This window comes from Nannobrachium achirus, assembly GCF_963921795.1.
Source record: "Nannobrachium achirus genome assembly, chromosome: 11".
NCBI classification, from domain to species: Eukaryota; Metazoa; Chordata; class Actinopteri; order Myctophiformes; family Myctophidae; genus Nannobrachium; species Nannobrachium achirus.
This window is the reverse complement of record NC_137820.1, coordinates 10584227-10609451: the sequence shown is the minus strand read 5'-3', so window position 1 is coordinate 10609451 and position 25225 is coordinate 10584227. Positions and strand designations below refer to the sequence as shown.

Here is a 25225-nt window from a genome sequence, read left to right as displayed (position 1 = left end):
TTGGAGATGGCCTCGCAGTGACAGTGGTGTGCTAGATGATGTGACTAATAGCCTTTTTAGCTCTCCATCCATCTGAGCGCTGTCTGTCGGAAACAGGCCACTTAATCACAGACTGCAATTATCTTGTCACAGAGCACAGTCACTTCCAGTGTGCAGCCTTCGATAATGTCTCTCTGCAAAGGGTAGCTTGGTTTGTCAACGCACGCCCACTGCAGTTTATCAAGTCAAGAGGTGGATCATTCATTCTAGAAGACAGGCTGTCCAAAGCATGGACATTGTTCTAAACACGTGGCATAATACTTCTACCAACACAGTTACTAAAAATAGACAAATCATCCTTGGCATTTCTGTCAGGGGTGTGGCTCTGCAGCGTTTATGTCAGGGACGTGCTGGGCCCCTGATTCAGCCCGGGAAAAAGAGTTGTATAGGCCCTCATTGCGCGCTATGGAGAGAGAGATCTCTCTATAGCGCTGCTGCTACTCAAAGATTTGCCATTTCAGATCATGACAAGTGACAAGCCAGTGGGCCAATTACATGATTTATATTTTGTCGTTGTCGGGTGGAAACCTTGTATGTCCAAAACCGTTTGTTTTGTATTTATCATTTTAAAAATGATTTAAACTAGTGAAAACAGCCGATCTACAAGCACACAACGCCTCGCACCGCAAGGCTGCTGTTTTCACTACTTTTGTGCAACAGCCTTGTATGATGAAGCAGGGCTTTGCTTTGCGAAAAAAAATTACAAATTTGATACTTGAAGATACAAGGTTTCTGCCCAACAGTGACGATTTACTTTGTTGGCCGCCCAGCCCCCAAAATGGAACGAAGGCCGACATTTTATTTGTATTTTTTTTTCCTAATGGCCGGCCTGAACCGGCCGGGAATGAACCGGCCGTTCAGGAGTTGTCCTGCTTTTCCCAATGGCCAGCACGTCCCTGGTTTATGTTATTCATTCATATTTGATATAGCCTGCAGAAAAGTGAATTCTAATTCTGCCGAAAATTACACTTCCGGGACTCTTCCGGGTTTGAAATCACTGTCCCTAATAGCTGCTTTCATGGGAAATGTCGTTGTTGGGTTTTTTGAATGGCTTGTTTCTAGCGTTACTCTTTGGGTAAATTTGGACATTTCCACCTTCAGTCGATGCTTCATATCCATGTGAGTAAAATCGCCCAGGGTGGTTTGTTTATTTTTCAGACACAGTTCTTATGGTGATCTAACATTCCCCTATGGGGATTTCTACACAAAAACTAAACAATGGGAAGCGGGGGATAGCGCCCTCTAGAGGCAGTGACATCAGAACTTTGACAGTATACTACCATGATTTATACCAATACTACCATAGTAGTAATAGTAGTGGTAGTTTTTGCGACCATAGGTCGCAGTTAAATATGAAAACCGTCACATCTTCTCTGTACGTCCGTGAGTGAGTAACGCCTCAATGTCTATAGCTGCTGACCTGTTGTGACATCACATCGTTGTGACATCACATTGTGACATCACATTCCATCCTTGTCCTTTGTATGCCCATATATGGAGATCCCTGATCTCCATATATGTCTCTTAGTACCTATGACATCACATCAATGTGACATTACATTCTGTCCTTGTCCCTTGTATGCCCATATATGGAAATCCCTGATGTCATCAATATTAAGTCCATAGCTATGGACATAATATTGTGTGAGTCTCATGTGGTCTATAACATAAGACATCTATGATGTCAGCCATCAGTCATATCCATATTTGGGAACATATTTTGTCCTCATTTTGTCCAACTTAAACAACCAACCGCAACTCGAATCACACTTGCAAATGAATTCCGTCCTGTGCGAATTCTGTCCTACCTGTCCTCGTCCGGCCTAAGCTTTTCTGGTAGTAGCATTAGTAATGGGAGAAGTAGTAATAGAAATGGTAGTTGCAGTATTGGTATGGTGGTAGTATTATAAGTGTCCAAACAACATGCATCTAAATAACGTTCTTAGCATTTGTGGTCAAAAACGAATCATTTAACATACTGTATGTGAACCAGAGTTTTGTACTGGGTGCCGGCAGCAACCGGAAGCCAGTGAAGGGAACGCAAAAGGGGGGAGACGATGCATTTCTTTTTTTGTCATTCAAGTATTTTTATTACTTTTACAACAAATATTACAAACAACATACGGTAAAAAAGGACAGAAGACAGACCCACAAGAAAGAAAGACAAAGAAAACAAAAAGAAAAACAAAAGGCAGTCGAGCTCATTAATTCACCAAAGTACTGAAAGAGAAGCCAATTCAAGCAAACTGTCATTTTCCTGTTATTTAGGCTCCTCTTGTTAAAGTCAGGGTATGTACCTACTGGTTGTGTTGTCGTTGGGAGTTTTGCCATTCTGTGTCATAACATGTTTCTGTTATTCCAAAGGTGTACTGTACCTGTCCTGTCATTGGTCTAAGTTGTGGCTTTGTTAGTGTTAATTGGATGGTATACTTTGTGTCTTACTGGCTGTTTTCCTCCGCTGACTCTACCTGCACTGGCTGATGCTTATACGTGTGCTGTTTTCCTGTTGGACGGCATGACATCTCTCTTTTGGGTCAAAGCTAAACTTTGCCTGCCAGATTGACTGACATACTTCACCCCTCTCGCTCACTTAGGGGCCTTTTCCACCAAAAGAACCTTGGTTCCAGAACCAGTGCCGGTTCAACTTTCTCTGAACCTTGGTTCGTTCTTGCGAACCGGCTTGCGTTTCCACCAGATTGATACCATGATTGAACCAGAGGAACCAAGGATTTTGTGGTTCCCGTTCCGAACCAACTTTTACGGTTCGGAACCAACCGAAAAAGCTCACCTCTGGTTCATCCCATAGGCGGGAGAAAGAACCAGAACCGGTTCTTTGCCGGTGGAAAAGGCCCCTTAGTGTGTTAAAAAAAAAAAATCACCCGGTTCATCATCGGACTCCTCACCTAGTCCTCTTCTTTCTCTCCCCATATAGGCTAGCCACACGGGCATGCGCTCATACATTTTCAAGCAGAGCTCTGTCGTTGGCTCACAGGCGGAACACAGCGGCATGCGGACATACTACTTCAGCGCCGATACACAGGAAGACATGAACGGGTGGCTGAGAGCAATGAACCAGGCTGCACTGATGCACAACCATACAGATACGATCAGGTAGGAATCACTACCCGATCAGATACACTGATTCGGGTAGGACTAACACCATACACCCACACTGATGCACTGATCATGTACTGTAGGACTAAAGTGCAATACATGCTGCTTCCAATGTTTCGGATAGAGATGTAACGGGAACTACATTTTCGGACTAGGGTTGTTCGATGTGGCCTAAAAATAAAATCTTGATTTATTTCTCAGAAAAGTCGATTTTCGTTTCCGATTTCGATTTTTTGGTAAAAAAATAATACATTGTTTCAACTATGTTGTTTTCATTTAAAAAATGCAAGGACATAATTTTTTTTTATTATTGTTTTATTATTATTTTTTTTTATATAGCCAAATAGCAAAATCTAATGTGGTGAGCCCTGCCCAGTCTGATGTGCGCTGCACGTGCATCAAATAAATTACACATCAGAGATAAAGTAGTATTAATTTGGTGTCGGACCTTGTCGTCCTGCTTTAGGAGGACCGGGCTGTGCACTTTTTGCCCCGTGCAAGGCTCCAATGAGTAAGAATTACCCTAATTAAAGTGAAAATCGATTTTACGATTTCTTATTTTTTAAATCGTCCATAGGAAAAAATCCCGATTTCGATTAAAAATCGATTAATCGGAAAACCCTATTTCGGACACTCCTGCACTCCAGATGTACCGACTGTCCCAACTACCACTGCTCAAAGAAATGAAGAGAACAAAATGTTCCCTTAATTCTTTGAGCTTTCTTTGAGCAGTACTACAGTATACTATACTCAAATAAATTCAAATACATTAAGGGAACATTTTGCTCATTTCTTTGAGCAGTAATAGTTTGGAAGTATAACCTGTCCGCAACTGGAGTTTTTCCGATGTTGGAATGAGCACGTATTGACCTTAACCCATGGGTCCTCAACATTTTCAGACCAAGGACCCCTTAGTTGAGAGAGAGAGGGATGAAGCAGGGACCCCCACAACCTTTTTTTAGATTCCATAAAGTTTCATAGTTTGACAGCACGCTCATCAATGTATTTTGGGTTCATGTCGATTTGTGTTTTCAGATATTTAGCCACTTGAACCGTCAATACTTCATAAACTAGACATTTCACTCCGTACTTAGTCTGCTCTTTTTCTCCTCTTCACCAAACCTCTTTCCCGAAAATAGCCCAATCTACAAGCTCACAACGCCTCACACTGCGAGGCGATGTGAGCTTGTAGATTTGCTATTTTTGGCTAAAGTTAGGGTTCAGGTGCTTAATATAAAAATGGAGAAAAGAGTTTCTATCACATAAAAAGATTTGGAGGACCCCCTGTAGTAACCCTGAGGACCCCCTATGGGTCCCGGACCCCCTGTTGAAGACCCTTGCCTTCACCCATTATATCATTTTAGATTTCAGCTATAGATCGGTATTTATATTGTTTTGTATTGTATTGTATTTAAGGCTGGGACTTTAACTGATTAATTGTGATTAATTAATTACAGAAAATTAACGCGTTTAAAAATATTTACGCATTTTAATCGCACTTAGTTTCGGGCATACCAATCATAGCGATGCACCAACCAAGAAGAGACAACAAACGCAAAAGGAGAAGTAGCCGATCAGAGCGCTTTGCTTGGCCCAGTGGATGCGAAATTTAGATCTAAAAAACTCACTTGTTGATTCACTCATACAACAAAATGTGTTTTACTGGGGAAAAAAATGCTTCTCAGGTCAAATATCGATGTGCGATAATGTAATTAATTAGATTAAATGTTTTTATTGCATCCCAGCCCTAATTGTATTGTATTGTATTGTATTGTATTGTATTGTATTGTTTTGTGCTGTATCATTATTTGGCAGTTAGGGAGAACAGAGTGATTGCTGTTACTACTACTTGTGTGGTGGTAACAGAATGAATAGACACAAAGAACCTTCCTATTCAATCTTGTAGAATGTCCCGTCGGCAACAACACTCCACACAGAGCGTTGGAACTAACACAGTACTAATAGAACTGTCTGTCCACATTGTGTCGCTGGTGAATAAACCATTGCCAGCAGGCCCTGCCCACATTTATTGTGTTTGTGTGCATGTCTGTCTGACTGACAACGCAGCCAAGGTGGACGTACCCTAGGAGGACATATACCCTAGGATTCTGTGTGCTTGTTTGTGCCTACATATAGTATGCGTGTGTGCTTGCTTGCACATTTCACGTTGAGTGTGCACGTGTGTGTATGCTGTATTTGAGTGTGGGTCACTCTAGTCCTGTGGTGGCATATACTGTCGTTGCCACACCACACTTTTCAACCAGTGTACTTAATGCTAGGACTTCCGTGGAGGAGAGATACGTGTTGAGAAACTAACAGCGTTAGAGAGACTAATTCAGGGTTCCCAATTAGTTTTCCCCACGGGCCGAATTATGTCTAGGGTACCAAGCCGAGGGCCACAACATTGCTTGGGGCGACGGTGGCGTTCCCGCTACTCCAGCGACAGATATCGTCGTTGTCGGGTGAAAATCTTGTATGTCCAAAACCGTTCGTTTTGCATTTATCATTTTAAAAATGATTTAAACTAGGGAAAACAGCCGAGTTGTGTGCTACTTTTGTGCGACGGCCTTGTATGATGAAGCAGGGCTTAACTTTGCGAAATAATTTACAAATTTGGAGATACGAGGTTTCCACCCAACAACGACCATATACTAGTGTTGTTGCTGCTCTTATACCACCATTATTACTGGGGTTGCTGTGGGCCAGACAGTAGCCCCCCGCGGGCCGCAAATGGCCCGCAGGCCGCCTATTGGGGAACCCTGGACTAATTGATTGTTTGTGTGTGTACTGTGTGCATATGTGCCTGAGTGAGTGATTGAGGTGAGTGAGTGAGTTGGTGTCTGAAGACGTTGACGGATGATCGTAAAGCAATGCAGGCTGTGTTAGAATGTGTAACGCTGGGTTAGGGTTAGATGGACGGTAATCTATTCGACCAGTGGTTCTCAACCTGTGGGTCGGGACCTCCAGGGGGGTCCCCAAATTATTTTGGGGGGTCCCCAGATGATTAACTTAATGTGCAACATTGTTTTCTCCCTCAACAGTAAACAAACCAACATAAAGTTTCAGTGTAGAGAGGGTATCCAAACATTTCTAAAGTGACAATTTAAGGACTTTTAATACCTCTAAGGCGACAAATTAAACGTTGGTCAAATTGTCAAATATTAGAGGCAGAAATAAATTGTGAAAATAGCACATCTACATGCTCACAACGCTATTTTCACAATAGAACCGTGTTTCACAATAGTGGTTCACAATAGAACCACCGTATTAGACTGCCTTCAGTCCGTCAGTGCAGTAGTATGTTCATTCATCTTTATTTGCGACCGAAGGTCTCATTATACCCTGAGAAATCTCGTAGCTTGTCTGACTGTCAGTATTGTCTGACTGTCAGTACAGGAAGTGATGTCATGTGATGTCAGGGAGTCACAGTGATGTGGTACAGAATGACTCATACATGGGCATAAAAAGGATGTCACGTGACATCACTTCCTCTACTGATGGCCCATATCTGTGTGGCTGGAGATCCACAGGCATCAAACCAAGGCCCTAACTCACCAAGGCCCTGCTTGGCATTACTTACGTACGTTTTATGCCCATATATGGAGATTCCTATATCGTCAATATTAAGGACATTATTAACACATCGGATGCCCACGTGGTTTTGACGTCTTAATTGGTGCCCATGGCAACGCGTCATTTTACCTACCGGCGAGAGTACTGGCGAGAAAAGTAATCCGAGTAAATGTAATCCGAGTATGTCCTGTTTATTTCGCGAAAATCTTTTCTTTCAGTCAGGACCGTTTTTTATCATTTCTAAGCCACAGTGTTTGTGTTACGGCATGTAGAAGAGGCTGCCGTTTTGAGAAAAAAATGAAAAAAGGAAGAGATTCCGGAGAAAACAGCATTTTTGTGCAGCCGCTAAACAGGAAGTCAACGAGACACACAGCACGTCCGGGTGACGTAATTAGCCTTATTCACGGCCCGCCCACCTACTTCCGTTTCTCAGTTTTCCCTGGGTGCTGACTTCAATTTAGAAGGGGAAACTATACTGGACTTAAAGCCAACAAATCATTATTTCTAACAGTAAAGTAAATTACAGTGCATTGTGCCGTTAAGTATCTTGTGTTCTTGATCATGCTAGCCGTATTTTATACTTTACTATTCGGAAATTGCATTAAATTTGCGATTTCTGTGCCAACTCCATAGGCTATGGTAGGATTTACCCCTTCAAAACGGGACTTCAGCACCCGGGGGATGCTGAGTGGGCGGGTCGTGAATAGGGCTAATTGCGCGCTGCATGTTGGGAAATGGAGTTTGTTTCATCACCGCGGTAGCCAAGTGCAGTAGCTACAGTACAGTATAGTTTACTGTACAACGCGTCAAACGCGCCGTGGGCCTCCTACAACATCAAAGAAATTGACTTGTAGACACCACGTGGGCATCCGATGTGTTAAGGATATTATTTTATCAATATTAAGGACATATATGGGAATGCCCATATTTGGTAATGTCCATATATGGGCATGTTTTGACATAACATAACTATCAAGAAGGGGTCTCCATATATGAGTAACTGGTCCCATATACATCTCTGGCCAGATGGCCAAGAATTGGCGCGAGGTCGCATGTCACCCTGAGGTCGCAAGTCACCCTGAGGTGTCTTACTAGTGTACTGTACTGTACATCCTTCCTCGTCTGTCTGGCTCCACTGCAGCCTGTTAACGCAGCTCCACTATTAACACTGTTAGTCTGTTATCGTGTGCTCCTGTGCCTGTATGTCTGTCTGTCTGTCTGCTCTCTGTGTATGTGTTTTTAATCGTATTCACTTTTATCCTTCAGTACACTCAGGGATACTGGAGGCAGATTTTATTAACACCCATTCAGAACGGGTACACATTATTGTGTATCATTATTTTATGCTTTAACTATTGAAAAATAGCAGATATACAAGCTCACAGCACGGCACCGAGTGCCGCGCTGCGAGCTTGTAGATCTGCTATTTTTGAAAAATTGTGAAAATTAGAATTTTTACCAGATTCTATAAGTGTCTTTTGAAAAGGTTTTTTGAAAAAACAATGTTTCTATGTCAATAATCTGGCTAGCCATCGTCAAAGAAAGGGTCCTTTTCACTTAACACACTGAGTGCCCACGAGGTGTCTACACGCCAATCTCTTTGATGTCTCTGGATGCCCAGCCCCAGTGCCCACGACGTGTTTGACGCGTTTTACAATACTGTAGTTACTGTACATTGGTTGCTACGCAATGAAGGCTCTACCACGGTGATCAAACGCCAACAATATGGGAAAAACACTACATTTCCCAAAATGCAGCGCGGTACATGTGACCAGGATGTGCAGTCTCCCTGCAGCCAATCACAAGCTTCTGTTCTGTTCCTATCCTGCACTGCACTTTATCGTCCCCTCGCAGGCTCGCACGACCCGTATGTAATCATGGATACTAGTATTTACCCAGTAACGGAGTCTCGGCGGAGATACACGTAACATCGCGGATTCTTCTCCTAGTCTAGCTTTTTCAATCACCATGTTCAATGCGCGGTCCTTTCTACCTACCGTGACACAAACGCTGTGGCCCAGGTTTGATAAAAAGATGTCCTGACTGAAAGAAAACTTTATCGTAAAAATAAACAGGACATCCGTGGATTACATTTACTCGTATCATGGATACTATTTTCCCAGTGACGCTGCGGAGGACCGGAGGTAACGTAACATGGCGGATCCCTCTCCTGGTCTAGCTTTTTCAGTCACCATGTTCAAAACGCGACCCTTTCTACCGCCCGTGATACACACGCTGTGGCCCAAGATTGGTAAAAAGCTGTCCTGACTGAAAGAAAAGATCATCGTGAAAATAAACTGGACATATTTGGATTACATTTACTCAACGTATTACGGATACTTTTCCCACGACGCGAAAATGGCGTTGCCATGGGCACCAGCAACACACACACGTCATACATCCGGGCACTCAGTGTGTTAACTGGAGCTCAGTTAGTCTATTCTTGAGAGACTACTATGGCAGTGGTTCTCAAACCTTTTCATGTGAAGGACCCCCAAAATGATATGTATTTGGCCACGGACCCCCATCTCAAAATATTTAGTTCCAGGGACCCCCCAGAAGCAAAATTTTAGTTACAAACGTTCGCTTTAAAAATACATATATTCAAAGATTTGCACACATTTTCACGTCTTTTTCAAAAATAGCAGATCTACAAGCTTGCAGCGCGGCACTCGGTGCCGCACTGTGAGCTTGTATATCTGCTATTTTTCAATAGCTAAAGCATTCAATAATTCTAGGCCTAAATGACATAACATATTACCTATATACTGTGTGTGTGTGTGTGTGTGTGTGTGTGTGTGTGTGTGTGTGTGTGTGTGTGTGTGTGTGTGTGCGTGCGCGTGTAATGAAAATCCTGAAATCTTTGCACATCTCTCTGCTAATTCACCACCAGATGTTGTTGTTGTTGTCAATGAAGGAGACAAATCAGTCTTCATTCTTGAAATGGCCTGTACCTTTGATTCTAGCTTGGAGGAACCCTTTATGACCAAAGTCCAGCGGCGGCGGACCGTACACGCAGACTACGCATGCTGCGTAGGGCCCCGCCGACCAAAAAGGCCCCCCACCGCCCCCTCCTCAGCAGAAAAGAACTACTGCTGCATGGTTAATCGTTTTCAAACCGAAATCGTGGCCGAATCGAGGCCACGGTTTCTCTGCGAAGTAGACTTCCCAAGCAATATGGAGACGTTTTAATTTTTGAAATCCCTTCATAATTGACTAAGGAATGATCAAATCAAACTGTGGTGACTTTCTTTGCTTCCGAGCATCCACACCGCTGAAAGTGAAAGTGAATTTGGCACAGTGGCCACTGTGCAGGACTCTGCCAGTGCGTGGGAACTAGGGGTGATGCAGGTGTTCCAGCACCCCATGGGGAAGTTTTCATTTTTTTATTTAAATAAGAAAAGAACAAATCAAACATAGCAAAAATACGTTGCCTGTTGTTGTCGTTTTTTATTTATTCATTTATATATATATTTGTATTTATATATATATATTTCCATTATAAAATGGATTAAAAAATTATAAAAAATTATTAGGCCTATTATTTTTCAAACATAGCAAAAATACGTTGCCTGTTGTTGTCGTTTTTTATTTATTCATTTATATATATATATATTTTATATATATATATATATATATTTCCATTATAAAATGGATTAAAAAATGATAAAAAATATTAGGCCTATTATTTTTATAGCAAAAATACATTGCCTGTTGTTGTCGTTTTTTATTTATTCATTTATATATATATTTGTATTTATATATATATATTTCCATTATAAAATGGATTAAAAAATTATAAAAAATATTAGGCCTATTATTTTTCAAACATAGCAAAAATACGTTGCCTGTTGTTGTCGTTATTTATTTATTCATTTATATATATATATATTTTATATATATATATATATTTCCATTATAAAATGGATTAAAAAATGATACAAAATATTAGGCCTATTATTTTTTCGCGGCAGAATCACGCTTAGGGCCCCCATGGGCCCAGAAACGGCTCTGCCAAAGTCATTAAATACCAGCCGCTCCTCCAAACCATCACAGAGCTAGGCTATAGCTGCAATCTACTTGTGTTCATCTTTGGCAGCCTAGGACATGCACATACTGTAGGTTGGTTGTAAGAGGCTTCCAACAACTTGGGATGCCAACAAAAAGCAGCTAAACAGCTTGCAAAATTCTGTGCAATCTCTTCTATTAATGGTAGCCGCCAAATATGGCGAAGACGTTGCTACTTGTACCCTTGCGTAATGGATATTTGTGCAAGATTTGCTGACATTATTTGTGTAAAATGTTTCATAAATATTGCAAATTTGTCACATTTTCTTGAAGATTTGTTTTTAAAATAGCCAACGTACAGTATAGGATTGCAAGTGCATGGCTTGTTTTCATAGACATGGCTTGTTTTCAAGTGTTATGGCTTGTTTTCATAGACCTGGTTGCGTATTTCTTTTACGGAATCTGGCAACAATGGTCATCACCAAGGTTAAACATACTGTAGGAAAAGCCAAACCTCAGCATAGACTCACAGTAAAAAGTGTGCTGACACAGTACAAAGTACACACTAATAATTTTATGACGTCATCATATTGACAGCCGGGGGGGGGGGGGGGGGGGGGTCAGGCGGTCAGATGGAGAAACCACACACTGCTGTTCAACTTGAGCAACTTGTATTAAAGATCTGTGTCTTGACAACTGACATTCAATATAAATTGTATTGTAAAACATAGTAGTCCTACCTTTAGCCCTATAGCAAGGCTATTTGAAAATAGACGATCTACAAGCTCACAGCGTGTCGCACTGCAACGCAATCTGTGATCACAGCAGCTGCAGCTCATGATCAAGCCTAATTAATTTATTCTCCGTATAATAAAAAATAAAATGTCGGCCTTCGTTCCATTTTGGGGGCTGGGCGGCCAACCACAGTAAATCGTCACTGTCGGGCAGAAACCTCGTATCTCCAAGTTTCAAATTTGTACATTTTTTCGCAAAGCAAAGCCCTGCTTCATCATACAAGGCTGTCGCACAAAAGTAGTGAAAACAGCAGATCTACAAGCACACAACGCCTCACGGTGCGAGGCGTTGTGTGCTTGTAGATCGGCTGTTTTCACTAGTTTAAATCATTTTTAAAACGATAAATGCAAAACCAACGGTTTTGGACATACAAGGTTTCCACCCGACAACGATGAAATATAACTCATGCCCACTGGCTTGTCACTTGTCATGATCTGAAATGGCAAATCTTTGAGTAGCAGCAGCACTATAGAGAGATCTCTCTCTCTCTATAGCGCGCAATGAGGGCCTCTACAACTCTTTTTCCCAGGCTGAATCAGGGGCCCAGCACGTCCCTGGTCACCAGCCAACAAAGAAGAGGTACGAATGAACTGAAACATGTGCTGAGACTTGAGTGGTCCCCAAAATAACACATTACATGAAACAGGCACCTAGGCATGCAGTCTAAAATGTCTCTTTTTCCTCTTTTTTTTTTCTTCAACTTTCGACTTTCCCTGATGAGAGTCGACTCATGTAATCAAGTCGATTGAGTCGATTTGTCGTTTTTTTGGTTAACACCTTGAAAGCCGCGGCAGAACCCTCTGAACAGAGGTAGCGCCGAAGAAATAAGCCATTTATTTACAAACATGTTTTAAAAAAACAAAGCCCACATGATAACAACACGTAATGGAGTGCTCGATACAGCGTACATATTCATCCTGCAGAGGTCGGCGATCTTACTTTGGCGAGGCGGAGGGGAGATCAATTCCATTCGTTTACGTGCGGCGAAGCAGGGAAAGGAGCGATAGAGAAGCGGCGCCCGAACATGATTGAGACCGCGATCCACGAACAGAGACAAAGAGCAGCCATGTTGTGTGCCCTTCTTGTCGAGTTTCAACAACGTGGAGAGTAGGAGGCCACTCCTAGCCACCCATCCATCCAGAATGTGAGTCAACGGCGCGGCCTGCTGGATACTACGAGCATCACACCCAGTCCCAGAAAATGACTGAGAGAGGATATTAACCGTTTCAGATGGCTCCAAAATGACACAGAGAAGAATGGCCGATGTTTTTTTTTTGGATTATTATCATTTATATCAAAAGTCCGGGAATAGACGTGTGGCTGATTGGACCAAGTAGGAAGTCCGAGGGAGTACGGCCAGGCTTAGAAGGTGTTTAATGCCCTAGCACACACTTGTTGCTGAGCAGAAAAGGTCCTGGCTAAAAGGTCTTATTTAACCTGAGGGTGATGCTCAAACTTCATCCTGTCGAGGAGGACCCCCAAAATTATATGTATTTGGCTGATGATGACCCCCATCTCAAAATATGTTGTTCCAGGGACCTCCAGAAACAAAGATTTGAGTTACAAAAGTTTGCTTTAAAAATATATATATATTAAAAGATTTGCGCACATTTTCAAGATTTTTCAAAAAGAGCATATCATATTTAGTTTGTATATCTGCTATTTTTAATAGATTAAACCATTATAAAATAATGGTTAAAGTGACACAGGTCTATGGTAAATGGATTAACGTGTTGAAGTTAAATCAGTAAATAAGTAATTTAATTGATGAGATACAGAATAACACAGGGAATGTACAGCTACACTGAATAAATGCACACACATCAACAAGCCTTTAGATTAGAATACTGGATATATTATGACATAACAGGCTTTATGGATGTATTGGGAATCACACACGATTGTAGTTTCCCAACAACAGTAGAAGCAACCCAGTGTGGTTTAGGGGGGACCTGATGGGTTTGTATTCCAAGGCTGGATTTGTATGGAATACCATTTTATGAATTGCTGGTTCCGCTAACATCCGTCTATTATTATCTGTCGGCATGGGGCTGATGGCTCTGAAAAGATCAAGCACACCCCATCATTCACTGACAGCAGACAACTGTAACAGCTTTAGAATAATACATTCCTCTGAGTTTTGGAGGGAAAACAACAAAAGCTAAATATAAACTCTAATACGGTAGCTGCAGTTATTCTTTGGTTGTGATTCATTGAACACAAAATGAATCTCAATTCGTTTGTTTGAGCTCAGCCTTAGTCTAAACTCTAAACCAGGGTTCCCCAATAGGCAGCCCGCGGGGGATTTGCGGCCCGCGAGGGGCTACTGTCTGGCCCCCACCAACCCCAGTAATAATGGTGGTATAAGAGCAGCAACAACACTAGTATATCGTTGTTGTCGGATGGAAACCTTGTATCTCCAAATGTATATGTTCTTTCGCAAAGTAAAGCCCTGCTTCATCATACAAGGCCGTCGCACAAAAGTAGTGAAAACAGCAGATCTACAAGCACAATTTGTGCTTGTAGATTGGCTGTTTTCACTAGTTTAAATCATTTTTCAAATGATAAATGCAAAACAAACGGTTTTGGACATACAAGATTTTCACCCGACAACGACGATATCTGAACTGTCGCTGGAGTAGTGGGTACGCCACCATCGCCGCTTGCAATGTTGTGGCCCTCGGCTTGGTACCCTAGACATAATTCGGCCCTCGGGGAAAACTAATTGGGGAACCCTGCTCTAAACCAAGGAAATTATTTAGCTCAATAACTAAGATGTAGTTGAAATGGAACGTACACTAGAGAACACATGACAGTCAGCGAATATTTTCCAGTAGCAATTGATGGATGGTGGAAGGAAGCAATTTCCTCCCCTGGGACTTTTTCATTAGCCCATACATTTTTAATAAACATGGTTGCTGTTTTAATTAATTTCATTGGAGTTTCACATTTCTCTGGCCACAAACATACTTCCCATCACCAGGGACTTATTAATGAGCTCCGTGACCATTTGAGGTTGAAGGCTATGCTAACAACTCTGTATGTTGTACTTCTCCATCTGTCTCTCTGTGTTACCATCTCTCTATACATCTCTCTTTCTATCTTTTCTGTCTGTCTTTGCCCTCTGTCTTTCTCTCCATCCCTGTGTTCAATTATCTCGTTCTCTCTAATGCAGGGTTCCCCAATTAGTTTTCCCCACGGGCCGAATTATGTCTAGGGTACCAAGCTGAGGGCCACAGCATTGCAGGGGGCGACGGCGGCGTTCCCGCTACTCCAGCGACAGTTCAGATATCGTCGTTGTCGGGTGAAAATCTTGTATGTCCAAAACCGTTCGTTTTGCATTTATCATTTTACAAATTATTTAAACTAGTGAAAACAGCCGATCTACAAGCACACAACGCCTCGCACCGCGAGGCGTTGTGTGTTTGTAGATCTGCTGTTTTCATAACTTTTGTGCGACGGCCTTGTATGATTTGGGAAAGAGCGTACAAATTTGGAGATACGTGATTTCCACCCGACAACGATGATATACTAGTGTTGTTGCTGCTCTTATACCACCATTATTACTGGGGTTGGTGTGGGCCAGACAGTAGCCGCCCGCGGGCCGCCTATTGGGGAACCCTGCTCTAATGTGGTGTTTGTGCTTGCAGTCATTCTCAATCCTCTGTCCCATAAGCAAGTCTTGGAGAATACTGGGAGTTTATCTCTTCCTTGACAGCCATCCAGTTCAAAGTCAGACCAAACAGACTACAGCGGCTCTGGCTGTGCCAACCTTTGAAATGGCACAACCCTCATAAGGAATGAGGGGAAATGGTAAAAATGAAACAGAATTGTCATCAACTGAGAATGACCGAAGCCCCTCTGAGAAGTCCCTGAGAAATCATCTGTCAGGAATGCTGATGATGCTACCATCACATCGGGGAATGATCTAATGTCAAGTAGAGAAAGCGAGTGATGGGGAAAAGACAGAATAAAAGAGAAATAAGATTAAAGATTCATGTGGCCTTTTGCCTTTCATCTGAATTCCAAGGCTTCGGTGTGCTTCATCGCATCGCCTCAGACGGGAGCGCTACATGACCATGAATCACACATAAGAAGAATTTGACTTGATTTATTGCTTTCCATCATCACACCAAGGCAACCAAAGAAATAGAAGCACAAATCTAAAATTGGAGAAAATAAGTCTGCAAGTTATTTGTACATTGACTATAAGGCCTAGTCCACATCAGTAATTCACAAGTTCACAACATGATGAAACCGTTGGAGAACGTTGCAGAGAAAGGTTGCAACGGGCCCTTTGCAGATCGGTGCATGCCGGGCACCGTCACATTGCATCCCAAGTCATTCAAAAAGTTGCAATGCAATCACAAACACGTTATTCTGCCATTACATGTTCTCTTTCACTTTCTCTCACTCTCTAGAAGCCATTGTTTTCTTCAGATGTAAACAAACATGGCTGCCATGTTGAAATATGTGGTTGGTATGGGGGTTAAACATGCAATTTCGATCATGCCTAATACATTTTTTGAGGTCCAAAAAACATTTTTGAAAAACAATATTTTTGAAAAACAATATTTTTGAAGAAAAAAAGAAGAAGAAGAAAGAAAAAAAGAAAAAAAAAATATATATATATATGTTACCGGATGTTTGGGTAACTCAGGACGTTCTATGTAAGAGCGCTTGTTTTGTCGTTCACCACACACCAATCACCACCAGGTGGCGACGACAGCCATTCACTAGTGAAGGCGCTGACGGCACTCGTTTGCGACTCTATTTGCGACTTTATTTACTAGCCTAGCCTAGCCTAGCCTAGCTTAGCCATTAGCTCCATTGTAGTCACTTGGACAGGGCGTTTATCGTGGGCTTGCCCAGGCCTTACGGCCTGGGCATAAATATAACGATTGCATTCACCACGGCTTCGTAACTGCGGTGCTCGGGGGCGAAGAGCAGGACCAAGGTCCGCTGGCCTGCGCGCCGCTTGCAATGTCGTGGACAATCGAGCGGCTCCGTTCCGCCCCGTGCTGCACGACGAGTGCTCCGTTTCTCGACCGTCCTGTTTCTCTAACAAACCGTGACATATATATATAATTGTTTTTTCAAAAACGGGAAAACTCGGGAAACTCGGGCCATGGCAGTCTGGGGGTACTGTAATAACTCAGGAAACTCGGGCCTGGCAGTCAATGAGTTAAGGACAGCGTAAAGCTATTTCATAGGCTATGTAATGCAATATAATAGGTTGACGTGCTTCTCGCCTTGATGTGTCTGTCACTGTCCTGTCCAATTGCGAACCTCAGTTTTGGGATTCTGTTGCACGTTGCAAGACGTTGCTTTGCAAATCATTGGTGTTCATTAAGTGTGTTGGTACGTACTAAGGTAGGCTTATACACTGGTGACGACATTGGCACAGGGACGGTGATCACTGGCATGCTGGCATGTGTGAGAGAGAGAGAATGTTCTTTTTAAAATATATTTTCAAAATGTAGTTAGGGTTAATAGGGTCACATCTGTATGTAAATTACATCCTGCACATTATACATTCATTTGATGGAGTCTGTGTTGCAACCTGTTATTAAAATAAAGCGTGTCTGTTTATCGTCAGCTGCACAGAGCGCTGTGTGCCAACCAGCTGGGTAAACCATCATTCCTTCCTCATCTGATCTTAAAATGTTTTTGTATAAAGATTGTTTTAATGCCAAGTGTGACAACTACAATCATTTGCCATGGTGACTAGTGATGAAAAGTAGTGAGTCATCACTTTTCACAGTTTTGTGGGCATGTTCTGGGGCCATTTCTATCCCAAGGAATGTTTTTTGTGCAAAACAAATGCTTGCAATGGATTCAGCATCATGACAAACCCCTAGTTAGACCCCTCACATCCTACTTAAATACCCAGAAAAAAAAATGTTTTTCTGGGTATTTTCCTCCTGTATAGAAAGTCGATGGGAGCCCAACTTGATTTGTCCGCTGTGGCGACCCCGAAGGTCGCCGACTCGGGCGCCCTAGCTAAATCATTAGAGCATGCCCTGGGCTACATCTGTGCAATATTTGGCGCTTTTAGACTGATTAGCACGAAAAAAACCTAAGGCCTCCTACTACCTGTTATGGTTTACGCGAACCGGCAAAAAAAGAAAAGAAAAAATAGCAGATCTACAAGCTCATGAGCTTGTATATGTGCTATTTTTTAACAGTTAAAGTGGTTCAAATCTAAAGTGACACAGATTTGCGTTCAGTTCTAAATGGCTTTTACGTAACATATCAACCCTGGTCTGTCCTCCCCAGACCACCAGAGAACTCAGAACCCACATCGTAACACATCAACCCTGGTCTGTCCTCCCCAGACCACCAGAGAACTCAGAACCCACATCGGACGCGTTGGACGGCCAGGCCCTCCCGCAGACCAACCACGTCGTCAACCACAGAGTCCAGGCCGAGACCCCGGACCCCGAGACCGCCCAGCCCGCGGTCCACGAGGTTCTCCTCGAACCCATCCACCACCCCGACGCCGAGGAGCATCGTCTCAGCCTCCAGAAAGACACTCCCACCACCACCGCCTCCTCTGAGACGGAGCTCCTCCCAATGGGCTCCTCTCCCCCCGCGGAAACAACAGACCCCCGCGCTGCTTCTTCCGTGCCGGCCGATACCTCCTCCTCCGCCCACGTCGTCCACCAAATGGATCCCGAACTGTCGGCGCCGTCATCCGTGTCGGGCTCCAGGGCTCCGTCGCGGGCTCCCTCGCGGGCCGCCTCCACCCTGCCCCCCGCTGCGTCGTGCACGAGGAACGGCCTGGTGCACACGCCGAGCCCCATCCTGGAGCCCAATGGGATCGGCGCGGGGACCTACCTAAGGACCCCTCCCGGCGCAACGCTGCAGGCCCCCCCTGCAGACCTCCTACACCAGCAGCACAGGAGGAGCACCTTGGAGGAGGTGCAGCAGTGGGTGCAGGTGCAGAGAGCAGAGCACAAAGGGTATGTTGAACGTTCTCGTAGGCACTTGTTCTAAAACAGGGTTCCCACGGTCATGAAATTCCTGGAAATGTTTTGAAATTAGAGCAATATTTTTTCCAGTACTGGAAAAGTTTTGGAATTGATCAAGGGTCCTGGAAGGTCCTGAAAAAAATAGCTATGCATTGTCCTTGGTTATTGATTTTGTTAATACCTCTGAAATTACAAATTCAACATTGGCCAAATTGTCAAATATTAGAGGCAGAAATTGTGAAACGCGAGGCGTTGTGAGCATGTAGATCGGCTATTTTCACAATAAAACCGTGTTATACAAAATTCCTCTACTCTTAGTGCTCGTCAGGGTGCCGGGGTCCCCAGTTAAAACACGATTATTTCGGGGGTCACGGCCTGAAAAGGTTGCAAACCACTGGCATATACACTACCTGTCTTAAGGCATTGCGCATAGGAGTAAGCGACTCGTTATTGAGCTGAATTATTGTTATATAGTCCTGCAAATCGGGTTACATATTCTGGAAAAGTTTTGGAAATTAATTGGTGAAGATGTGTGGGAACCCTGTCTAAATCACTAGCTCTGGATCTCTGGAGCATATGTCGAACTGTGGTCAAGGACCACCCCCCACCTAAGTCATTTCTCTTTTATTAGTGTGGTTGCCCAACAGGGCAACACATTATAGTCCTAGGGAAACTTTATAGACTTCTAGGGTAACTGTTTATAGGGAGTCTTAAAGGAGTAGTTCACCCCCCAAATGACTTTTTTGAGCGGTGGTAAACCGCTCCATAGAGTGGCTGTGCGTGTGTCTGTAGCCTTTTTCCTCAGCGTTTTGCCATAGCAAAACGTGTGTGTGTAGATCCTAGACTCAAATCCTAGTCTGAAGACGTTATGCAAGCACGACCACCGCTCACTTCACATTGGGTGTGATTTTTTTTCTATTGATTACTCACCCCATGGAGACTTGAGTTCAATAATATTTTTTAGTTTTTGTTCCATTCCTAAGCCAATAATTTGAGGAGACTCTTTGTAGGCCCATTGATTCCAGATGGAGACCCCACATTTGGGTCTCCTTTCGGAATTAATGGTGGTATATTTATTACAACTAGAAAAATATTGTTCCTTCGAAACAATTGTGGGCTCGCTTCAAGCCAGAAAACAATGGCTATAAAAGTACAAAATGTCAAGATCGCAGGCAGTGCTCTCTTTGACGTTACTGACGTCAAAGATTGGTCCATTTTGTTCCAAAAATGTGTTGTGCAAAAGTTGACCCGCTGGTGGCGCTATAACAGGCCAATGTAAGAAGGGTGGTATCTGTTCCTTGACCTATTGGGAATGTGCTTGCAAGATTTCATGCACATTGCAGGCTGTGTTCATGATTTGAAGTGTTTTTGGCTTTGGCCACTTTATCGCTGCTTGCAGCTATATTCATTATTATTATTTTTTTGTGTGTGTGCACTTCATAGGCATATTAGATAAAGGTCCTTAGATTGTGTGTAGAATGCTTCATGCAAATTGCAAAAAAAAAAATCCTAACGGGTTTAAGCGTTTCACAAACTGCTCAAAATGATATAGCGCCCCCCTTTGGCCAATTGGGGTAAGATTGGTTTTAGTGATATTTGGAATAACACATCTTTGCCAAATGCCATGAACATGTTACTTTGCATGTATGATTTAGAGGCAGAAGAATAATTTGCATAAAACTGCAATATTCATTGAATTTATTTAAAAAAGCATGTTTCAATTTTAAAGAAATCCGATCTGACAGATCTTTAGATATCGGTCCAAAGTTCACGTAAAAAAAGTTTTGTGCACGTGGAGCGAAAATTCCAGAATAAAAGCGGGTTTACGCGTTTTACAAACTGCTCAAAATGGCGGAAAATTGAAGGGCGGAGCTTACTTAACAACGACACAGATGTCTTCCGCTCGAGTCAAAGCACGCGTGTAACAAGTTGCATGTCTTCAAACGAAACGAGTCATGAGTTATGCCCGTTTGAAGTTTGGATTTTCAAACGCTTCGTATAGCGCCCCCCTTTGGCCGATTGGAATAAAATTGGTTTCAGTGATACTTTGACTAACCCTCCACATCTTTGCCAAATGCCATGAACGTGTAACTTTGCATGTATGATTTAGAGGCCGAAGAATAATTTGCATAAAACCGCAATATTGATTGAATTATTAAAAAAATATATTTCACTTTAAAAGAAATCCGCTGAGACTTTGACCGTATTGGTCCAAAGTTCATGTGAAAAAAGTTTTGTGCACTTGACGCGAAAATCCCAGGAGGAGATAGATTTTTACTGTTTTTCATATAATTCCAAATTGTGGGAGACCTAAAGGTCAGAGGTCAAAAGTTAGAGGGTAAAAGTTGTTCGGCATGAGGAGACGCATAAGTGTATACAGGTTTCATGGCTGTACGTATAACACAGCATGAGCTATACCTGTTCAAAGAACGCACTTTCGAAGGCTTCCTACAGTGCCACCATTTGGCCGATTGCTGTAAAAAGTAATAGCACACTTCACCACAGTAAACTGAACACATTGATGTTTTTATTTTCATTTTCTCACTAAGTATGTAGGAGTAGAAAGGAACCGAAGTTTTGAGGAGAACTTGATATAGGAATAAATAAATAATGACAATATCTAAAGTGTGCTCGCCTTATAGGCGAGCCCACAATTATTGTCTTAGGAATGTGACAAAAACAAAAACATATTATTGAGCTCAAGGCTCCATGGGGTGAGTAATCGATAGAAAAAAAAAAGTCATTTTGGGGGTGAACTACTCCTTTAAAGCTGGAGTTAAACTTAGCTGCACACAAGACACTGCCGGTGTCTTGCACTTGCAGATCTACACGCTGACAACGCCTCACGCTTCCACACATTGTGAGCCGTAGATCAGCTATTTTTGGTGTGCGACACCGCAGGCAAATAGGTATAAGAAGCGCTTAATAATAGTCATTCTTTTAAGCATTTTCCCACTCTACACACATTAGTTTACTGAAAATTCTCAGGTACAATAAATATACTGCATTTCAAATTAATTATGCCAATGACCACCAGTGGTCCGTGGACCACTGGAGGGACTGTGGTTCCCAGCCCAGATCTTCTTTCCAGAACCGCGAAAGCTGATAGTATAATTTGGCCTGTAACAATTATTACATAATCGTCTGATCGCAATTATTTTACATAATCGCAATTATTTTTGTCATAATCGTTTCCATGTATATATATTTTCAAACATTTTCAAAATAGTGTAAATGGCAGATCTTCAAGCTCACGCGTGGTGAGCTTGTAGATCGGCTATTTCCACTATCAATGTTCTTTTTTAAGTATAAAGTTTGTCAAATATGTCAATCATTTTTGGGTGTATTTTGGTTATGTGTCATATCTGCCATGTGCAACTTCAAAGCCTATGAGCCAAACATAAATGTAATCGTCAAAAGGCAATTAAATCGTTAATCGCAATTATTTGAGTGACAATTAATCGTCATGTAAAATGTTATAATCGTGACAGCATAATGTCCTTTGAGAAATATTATTGCTTTCACCTTACAATCCTCACTGTCTGGAACGTCCTGGAAGGATCAACAGTACTAATGTCCTGGGGGGATAATTTACAATTTAGTAATTTACCATACTGTAGACGAGAGACTTGCAATTTGCAAGATCAGGGTAAAGCGGCGCGAACCTTTGGTCAAGGTAAGGGGTCAAGTAAACAGAGTGCCAAGAAAGTAATTAAGAGCTGCAAATTAGTTAGCAGGTACAGATATCAGCACATAGCACCTGTCTAAATAAAATGCTGTCTAAATAATAAAACTGGCCTCTGTGGACAAACAAACACTATACATCTAATTACATAATGTACAGTTTTGTATGTAAACAAATAAACCCAGCCAACATCTCCCTCTAGTGGTTAGGAAAAGTAGCCTACAAGTGGAAAAAGTACAGTACACTAGTGTCAGCTAATAATTCATAATAATACATTATATGTACTTTGTAAGAAAAAAGAGATCAAATAGCACTAGCCAATAAAATGAAGACAATAAAGTTGAGGACAGACAAACAGATCTCCTATACTATAAAAAGAGAAAAAAAAGGTAGGAATGTATTTACACTTATGTTGCAGTGATTTTTTCTCTTCAATGTCCCGCGATGCCATGGTCCCCATAGACTTCCATGTAATTTATAGTGCACGGATTGTGCACGCCCATGCCTAGATGATGCACCACGTGTGTGCACACTGTTCACAGCTTTCAAACAAAAAAATCCGCTTGGAAATCCGTTCAGGCATTCATGATTTATAAGCCATTATGTTTTCTTCAGATGTAAACAAACATGGCTGCCATGTTTGAAAGAATGGGTTGGTATGGGAGTTAAACATGCAATTTCGCGATGGCGATCATGCCTAATACATTTCTGGAGGTCCAAAAAACATTTTTGAAAAAAAAAAAATGAAAAAAAAAATAAAAAAACTTCAAAAACGGCCCAAACTCGGGAAACTCGGGGTTGGCACAGGGGTGGTACCTTTTCAAACTCGGGAAACTCGGGGTTGGCACCAGATGTGTTAACAAAAAATGTTTCAAAGAAGTACTGCTAGATTACAAAGGTGTAGAAAGCAGACTTACAGAGAAAGGAATTCCAAGGCCCTCATTAGTGAAAAAAATATATATGATTTATTTTCTGAGCAAGGCCCAAGAAAATAAATCATATATATTTTTTTTCACTAATGCCTTGGAATTCCATTCTCTGTAAGTCTGCTTTCTACACCTTTGGAATCTAGCAGTACTTCTTTGAAACATTTTTTGTTCAGATCTCCTATACTGTACTTCAGCTAACCACTGTTCTTCCTCCAACGAAAGCCCTCCATCCAGAGAGAGCACCCTCCCGCGACGGACCCCTCCCACCCAGCCCAAATTCTCCACCAAAGAGGCCTACCAGACTCTGCCAAAGACCTCCTCCCGGCCCAGCCCGCCCCCGGCCGCCCGCCTCGGAGAGTACAAGTACGCCCAGGACCGCCTCAGCCACTTCCGTCTGACCCCCGAGCAGCAGACGGGGCCCGGGGGCCCGACGACCGGCGCCGCCGTCTGGCAGCTGTACGAGTGGCAGCAGAGGCACCAGTACCGCCACGGCAGCCCCACCGCCCCGCTGTACACCCCGGCGCCGGACTACCCGTTTGGAACCCGGCCGCCCTCCGCTGTGCCCCCCTCGTCCTCCTCCGCCGTGGGCTCCAGGAGCGGCACCGAGGGAGGACTGCACCCGTCCCGCTGCGTGTCGGTGCCCCCTACCGCCGCGGACATCCCGCCCCCGGGGCCCCCCAGTCGGGGCATTTCGCCCATGCGCCGGCCCCACACGCCCGCCGACCGGGTGACGGTCATGCCCATGGGAGAGAGGTCGGTGGTGGAGGTCCCGTTTGCTGCTTCCCCCCGCAGGACAAAGTCTCAGATGCTCAAGGTAAGATCCTGTCCTGCTTTCTGGACGATGTACACGATTCCATTGATCACTTTAGGCATTATGTATACTTACACTTAACAATCTACTTAAAAAAATAACATCTGCACAAGAGACGACAAGAAAATACAATCTTCTGTAACATATTTTTGCATCATATTGGACTCATGGTGTTTATTGAAAAAAAAAACAATCTAAACATTTAACATTTTAGCGTGTTCTCTTATCAAGTGTCCAGTGAAACATTAGAATGAGCTAAAATGCCGACATGATTATATTCAAACGATCCAAAATGTGCAATGATAAAGACAATTGTATGACGGAGAAATGCTCAGAATGGAGACACACATTTGAGACAAACATAAAAAGGTAAATCCTTACATGATGGCATGAAGGAAAGGGGACTGTTTTTGCGTGTCCAAAAAGGTTATTGTGACCTACGCCTTGTCATGAAGCATGAGATTGAGTGGCTTTCTGCTTAAAAATACCACCTACGTAGATTGAGCTATTAGGTTTGATGGCATGCATACTGTATGTGTTAGATTGAGGGAGTATGTGACTGGAGGGTGAATGAGCGTGGGAGCAGCTTGACTTCCGTGCCTGTCTGAGCTACCGTGATGCTTGATTTAGGTGCTACATTAGGTAGTACAACGTAACTAGAATACCAGAGTATTCTGGTGTGCTAAGGAAGGGTGGGTGAGGTAGAGGCTGAAGAAGTGAGTTTTCAGAGTGGGAGAGAAAATGGAGAGGGTTAGGGTCCTCAGTCCTGATTGGTGAAGGAGAAGGGGGGGGGATGTATTCCACAGTTTAGGAATAGGGCATTCACGAATAGTGATTTTTAGTATTCGAATTATTCGACCTCAAAGTATTCGAATAGTCGAATATTTGACAGGACTGGCCAAACTGTCAAACATTATTAAGTAAGCAAGAGGCGAACATTGTAAAAATAGCCGATCTACATGCTCACAACGCCTCGCGTTGCGAGGCGTTGTGAGCATGTAGATCGGCTATTTTCACAATATTTATCTGCGGAACAGAGTCACATTAAATGTAATAAACTACAAAACTACAATTCCAAGTGCTTGTCAGGGTTCTTATGACTTCCTATCTAACCAAGCTTTATCAACCATGAAGAAATATTTATATTTTTAAAGACAAAACAATAAAAAAATAAAAATAAGCGAATATTCGACTTTGGTGAACAACGTTGAATAGTGACTTTGATATTTGAATATTCGAATATTTGGTGAATGCCCTATTTGGGAACTAGGATGGAGAAGAGTCTAGGACAGCGGTT

At 42.7% G+C, this 25225-nt stretch overlaps 1 protein-coding gene across 1 annotated transcript in view; it reads left to right on the top strand.

The window, feature by feature from the left end:
* LOC308294890 (pleckstrin homology domain-containing family A member 7-like) overlaps positions 1–25225 on the top strand; it is a 91081-nt gene that overhangs the window by 15991 nt on the left and 49865 nt on the right. The window contains exons 3-5 of the mRNA XM_080737805.1: positions 3032–3150; positions 17868–18494; positions 23340–23931. Coding sequence (XP_080593931.1) covers positions 3047–3150; positions 17868–18494; positions 23340–23931 — 1323 coding nt within the window. The 5' untranslated portion in view covers positions 3032–3046. The remainder of the gene's footprint in view (positions 1–3031; positions 3151–17867; positions 18495–23339; positions 23932–25225) is intronic.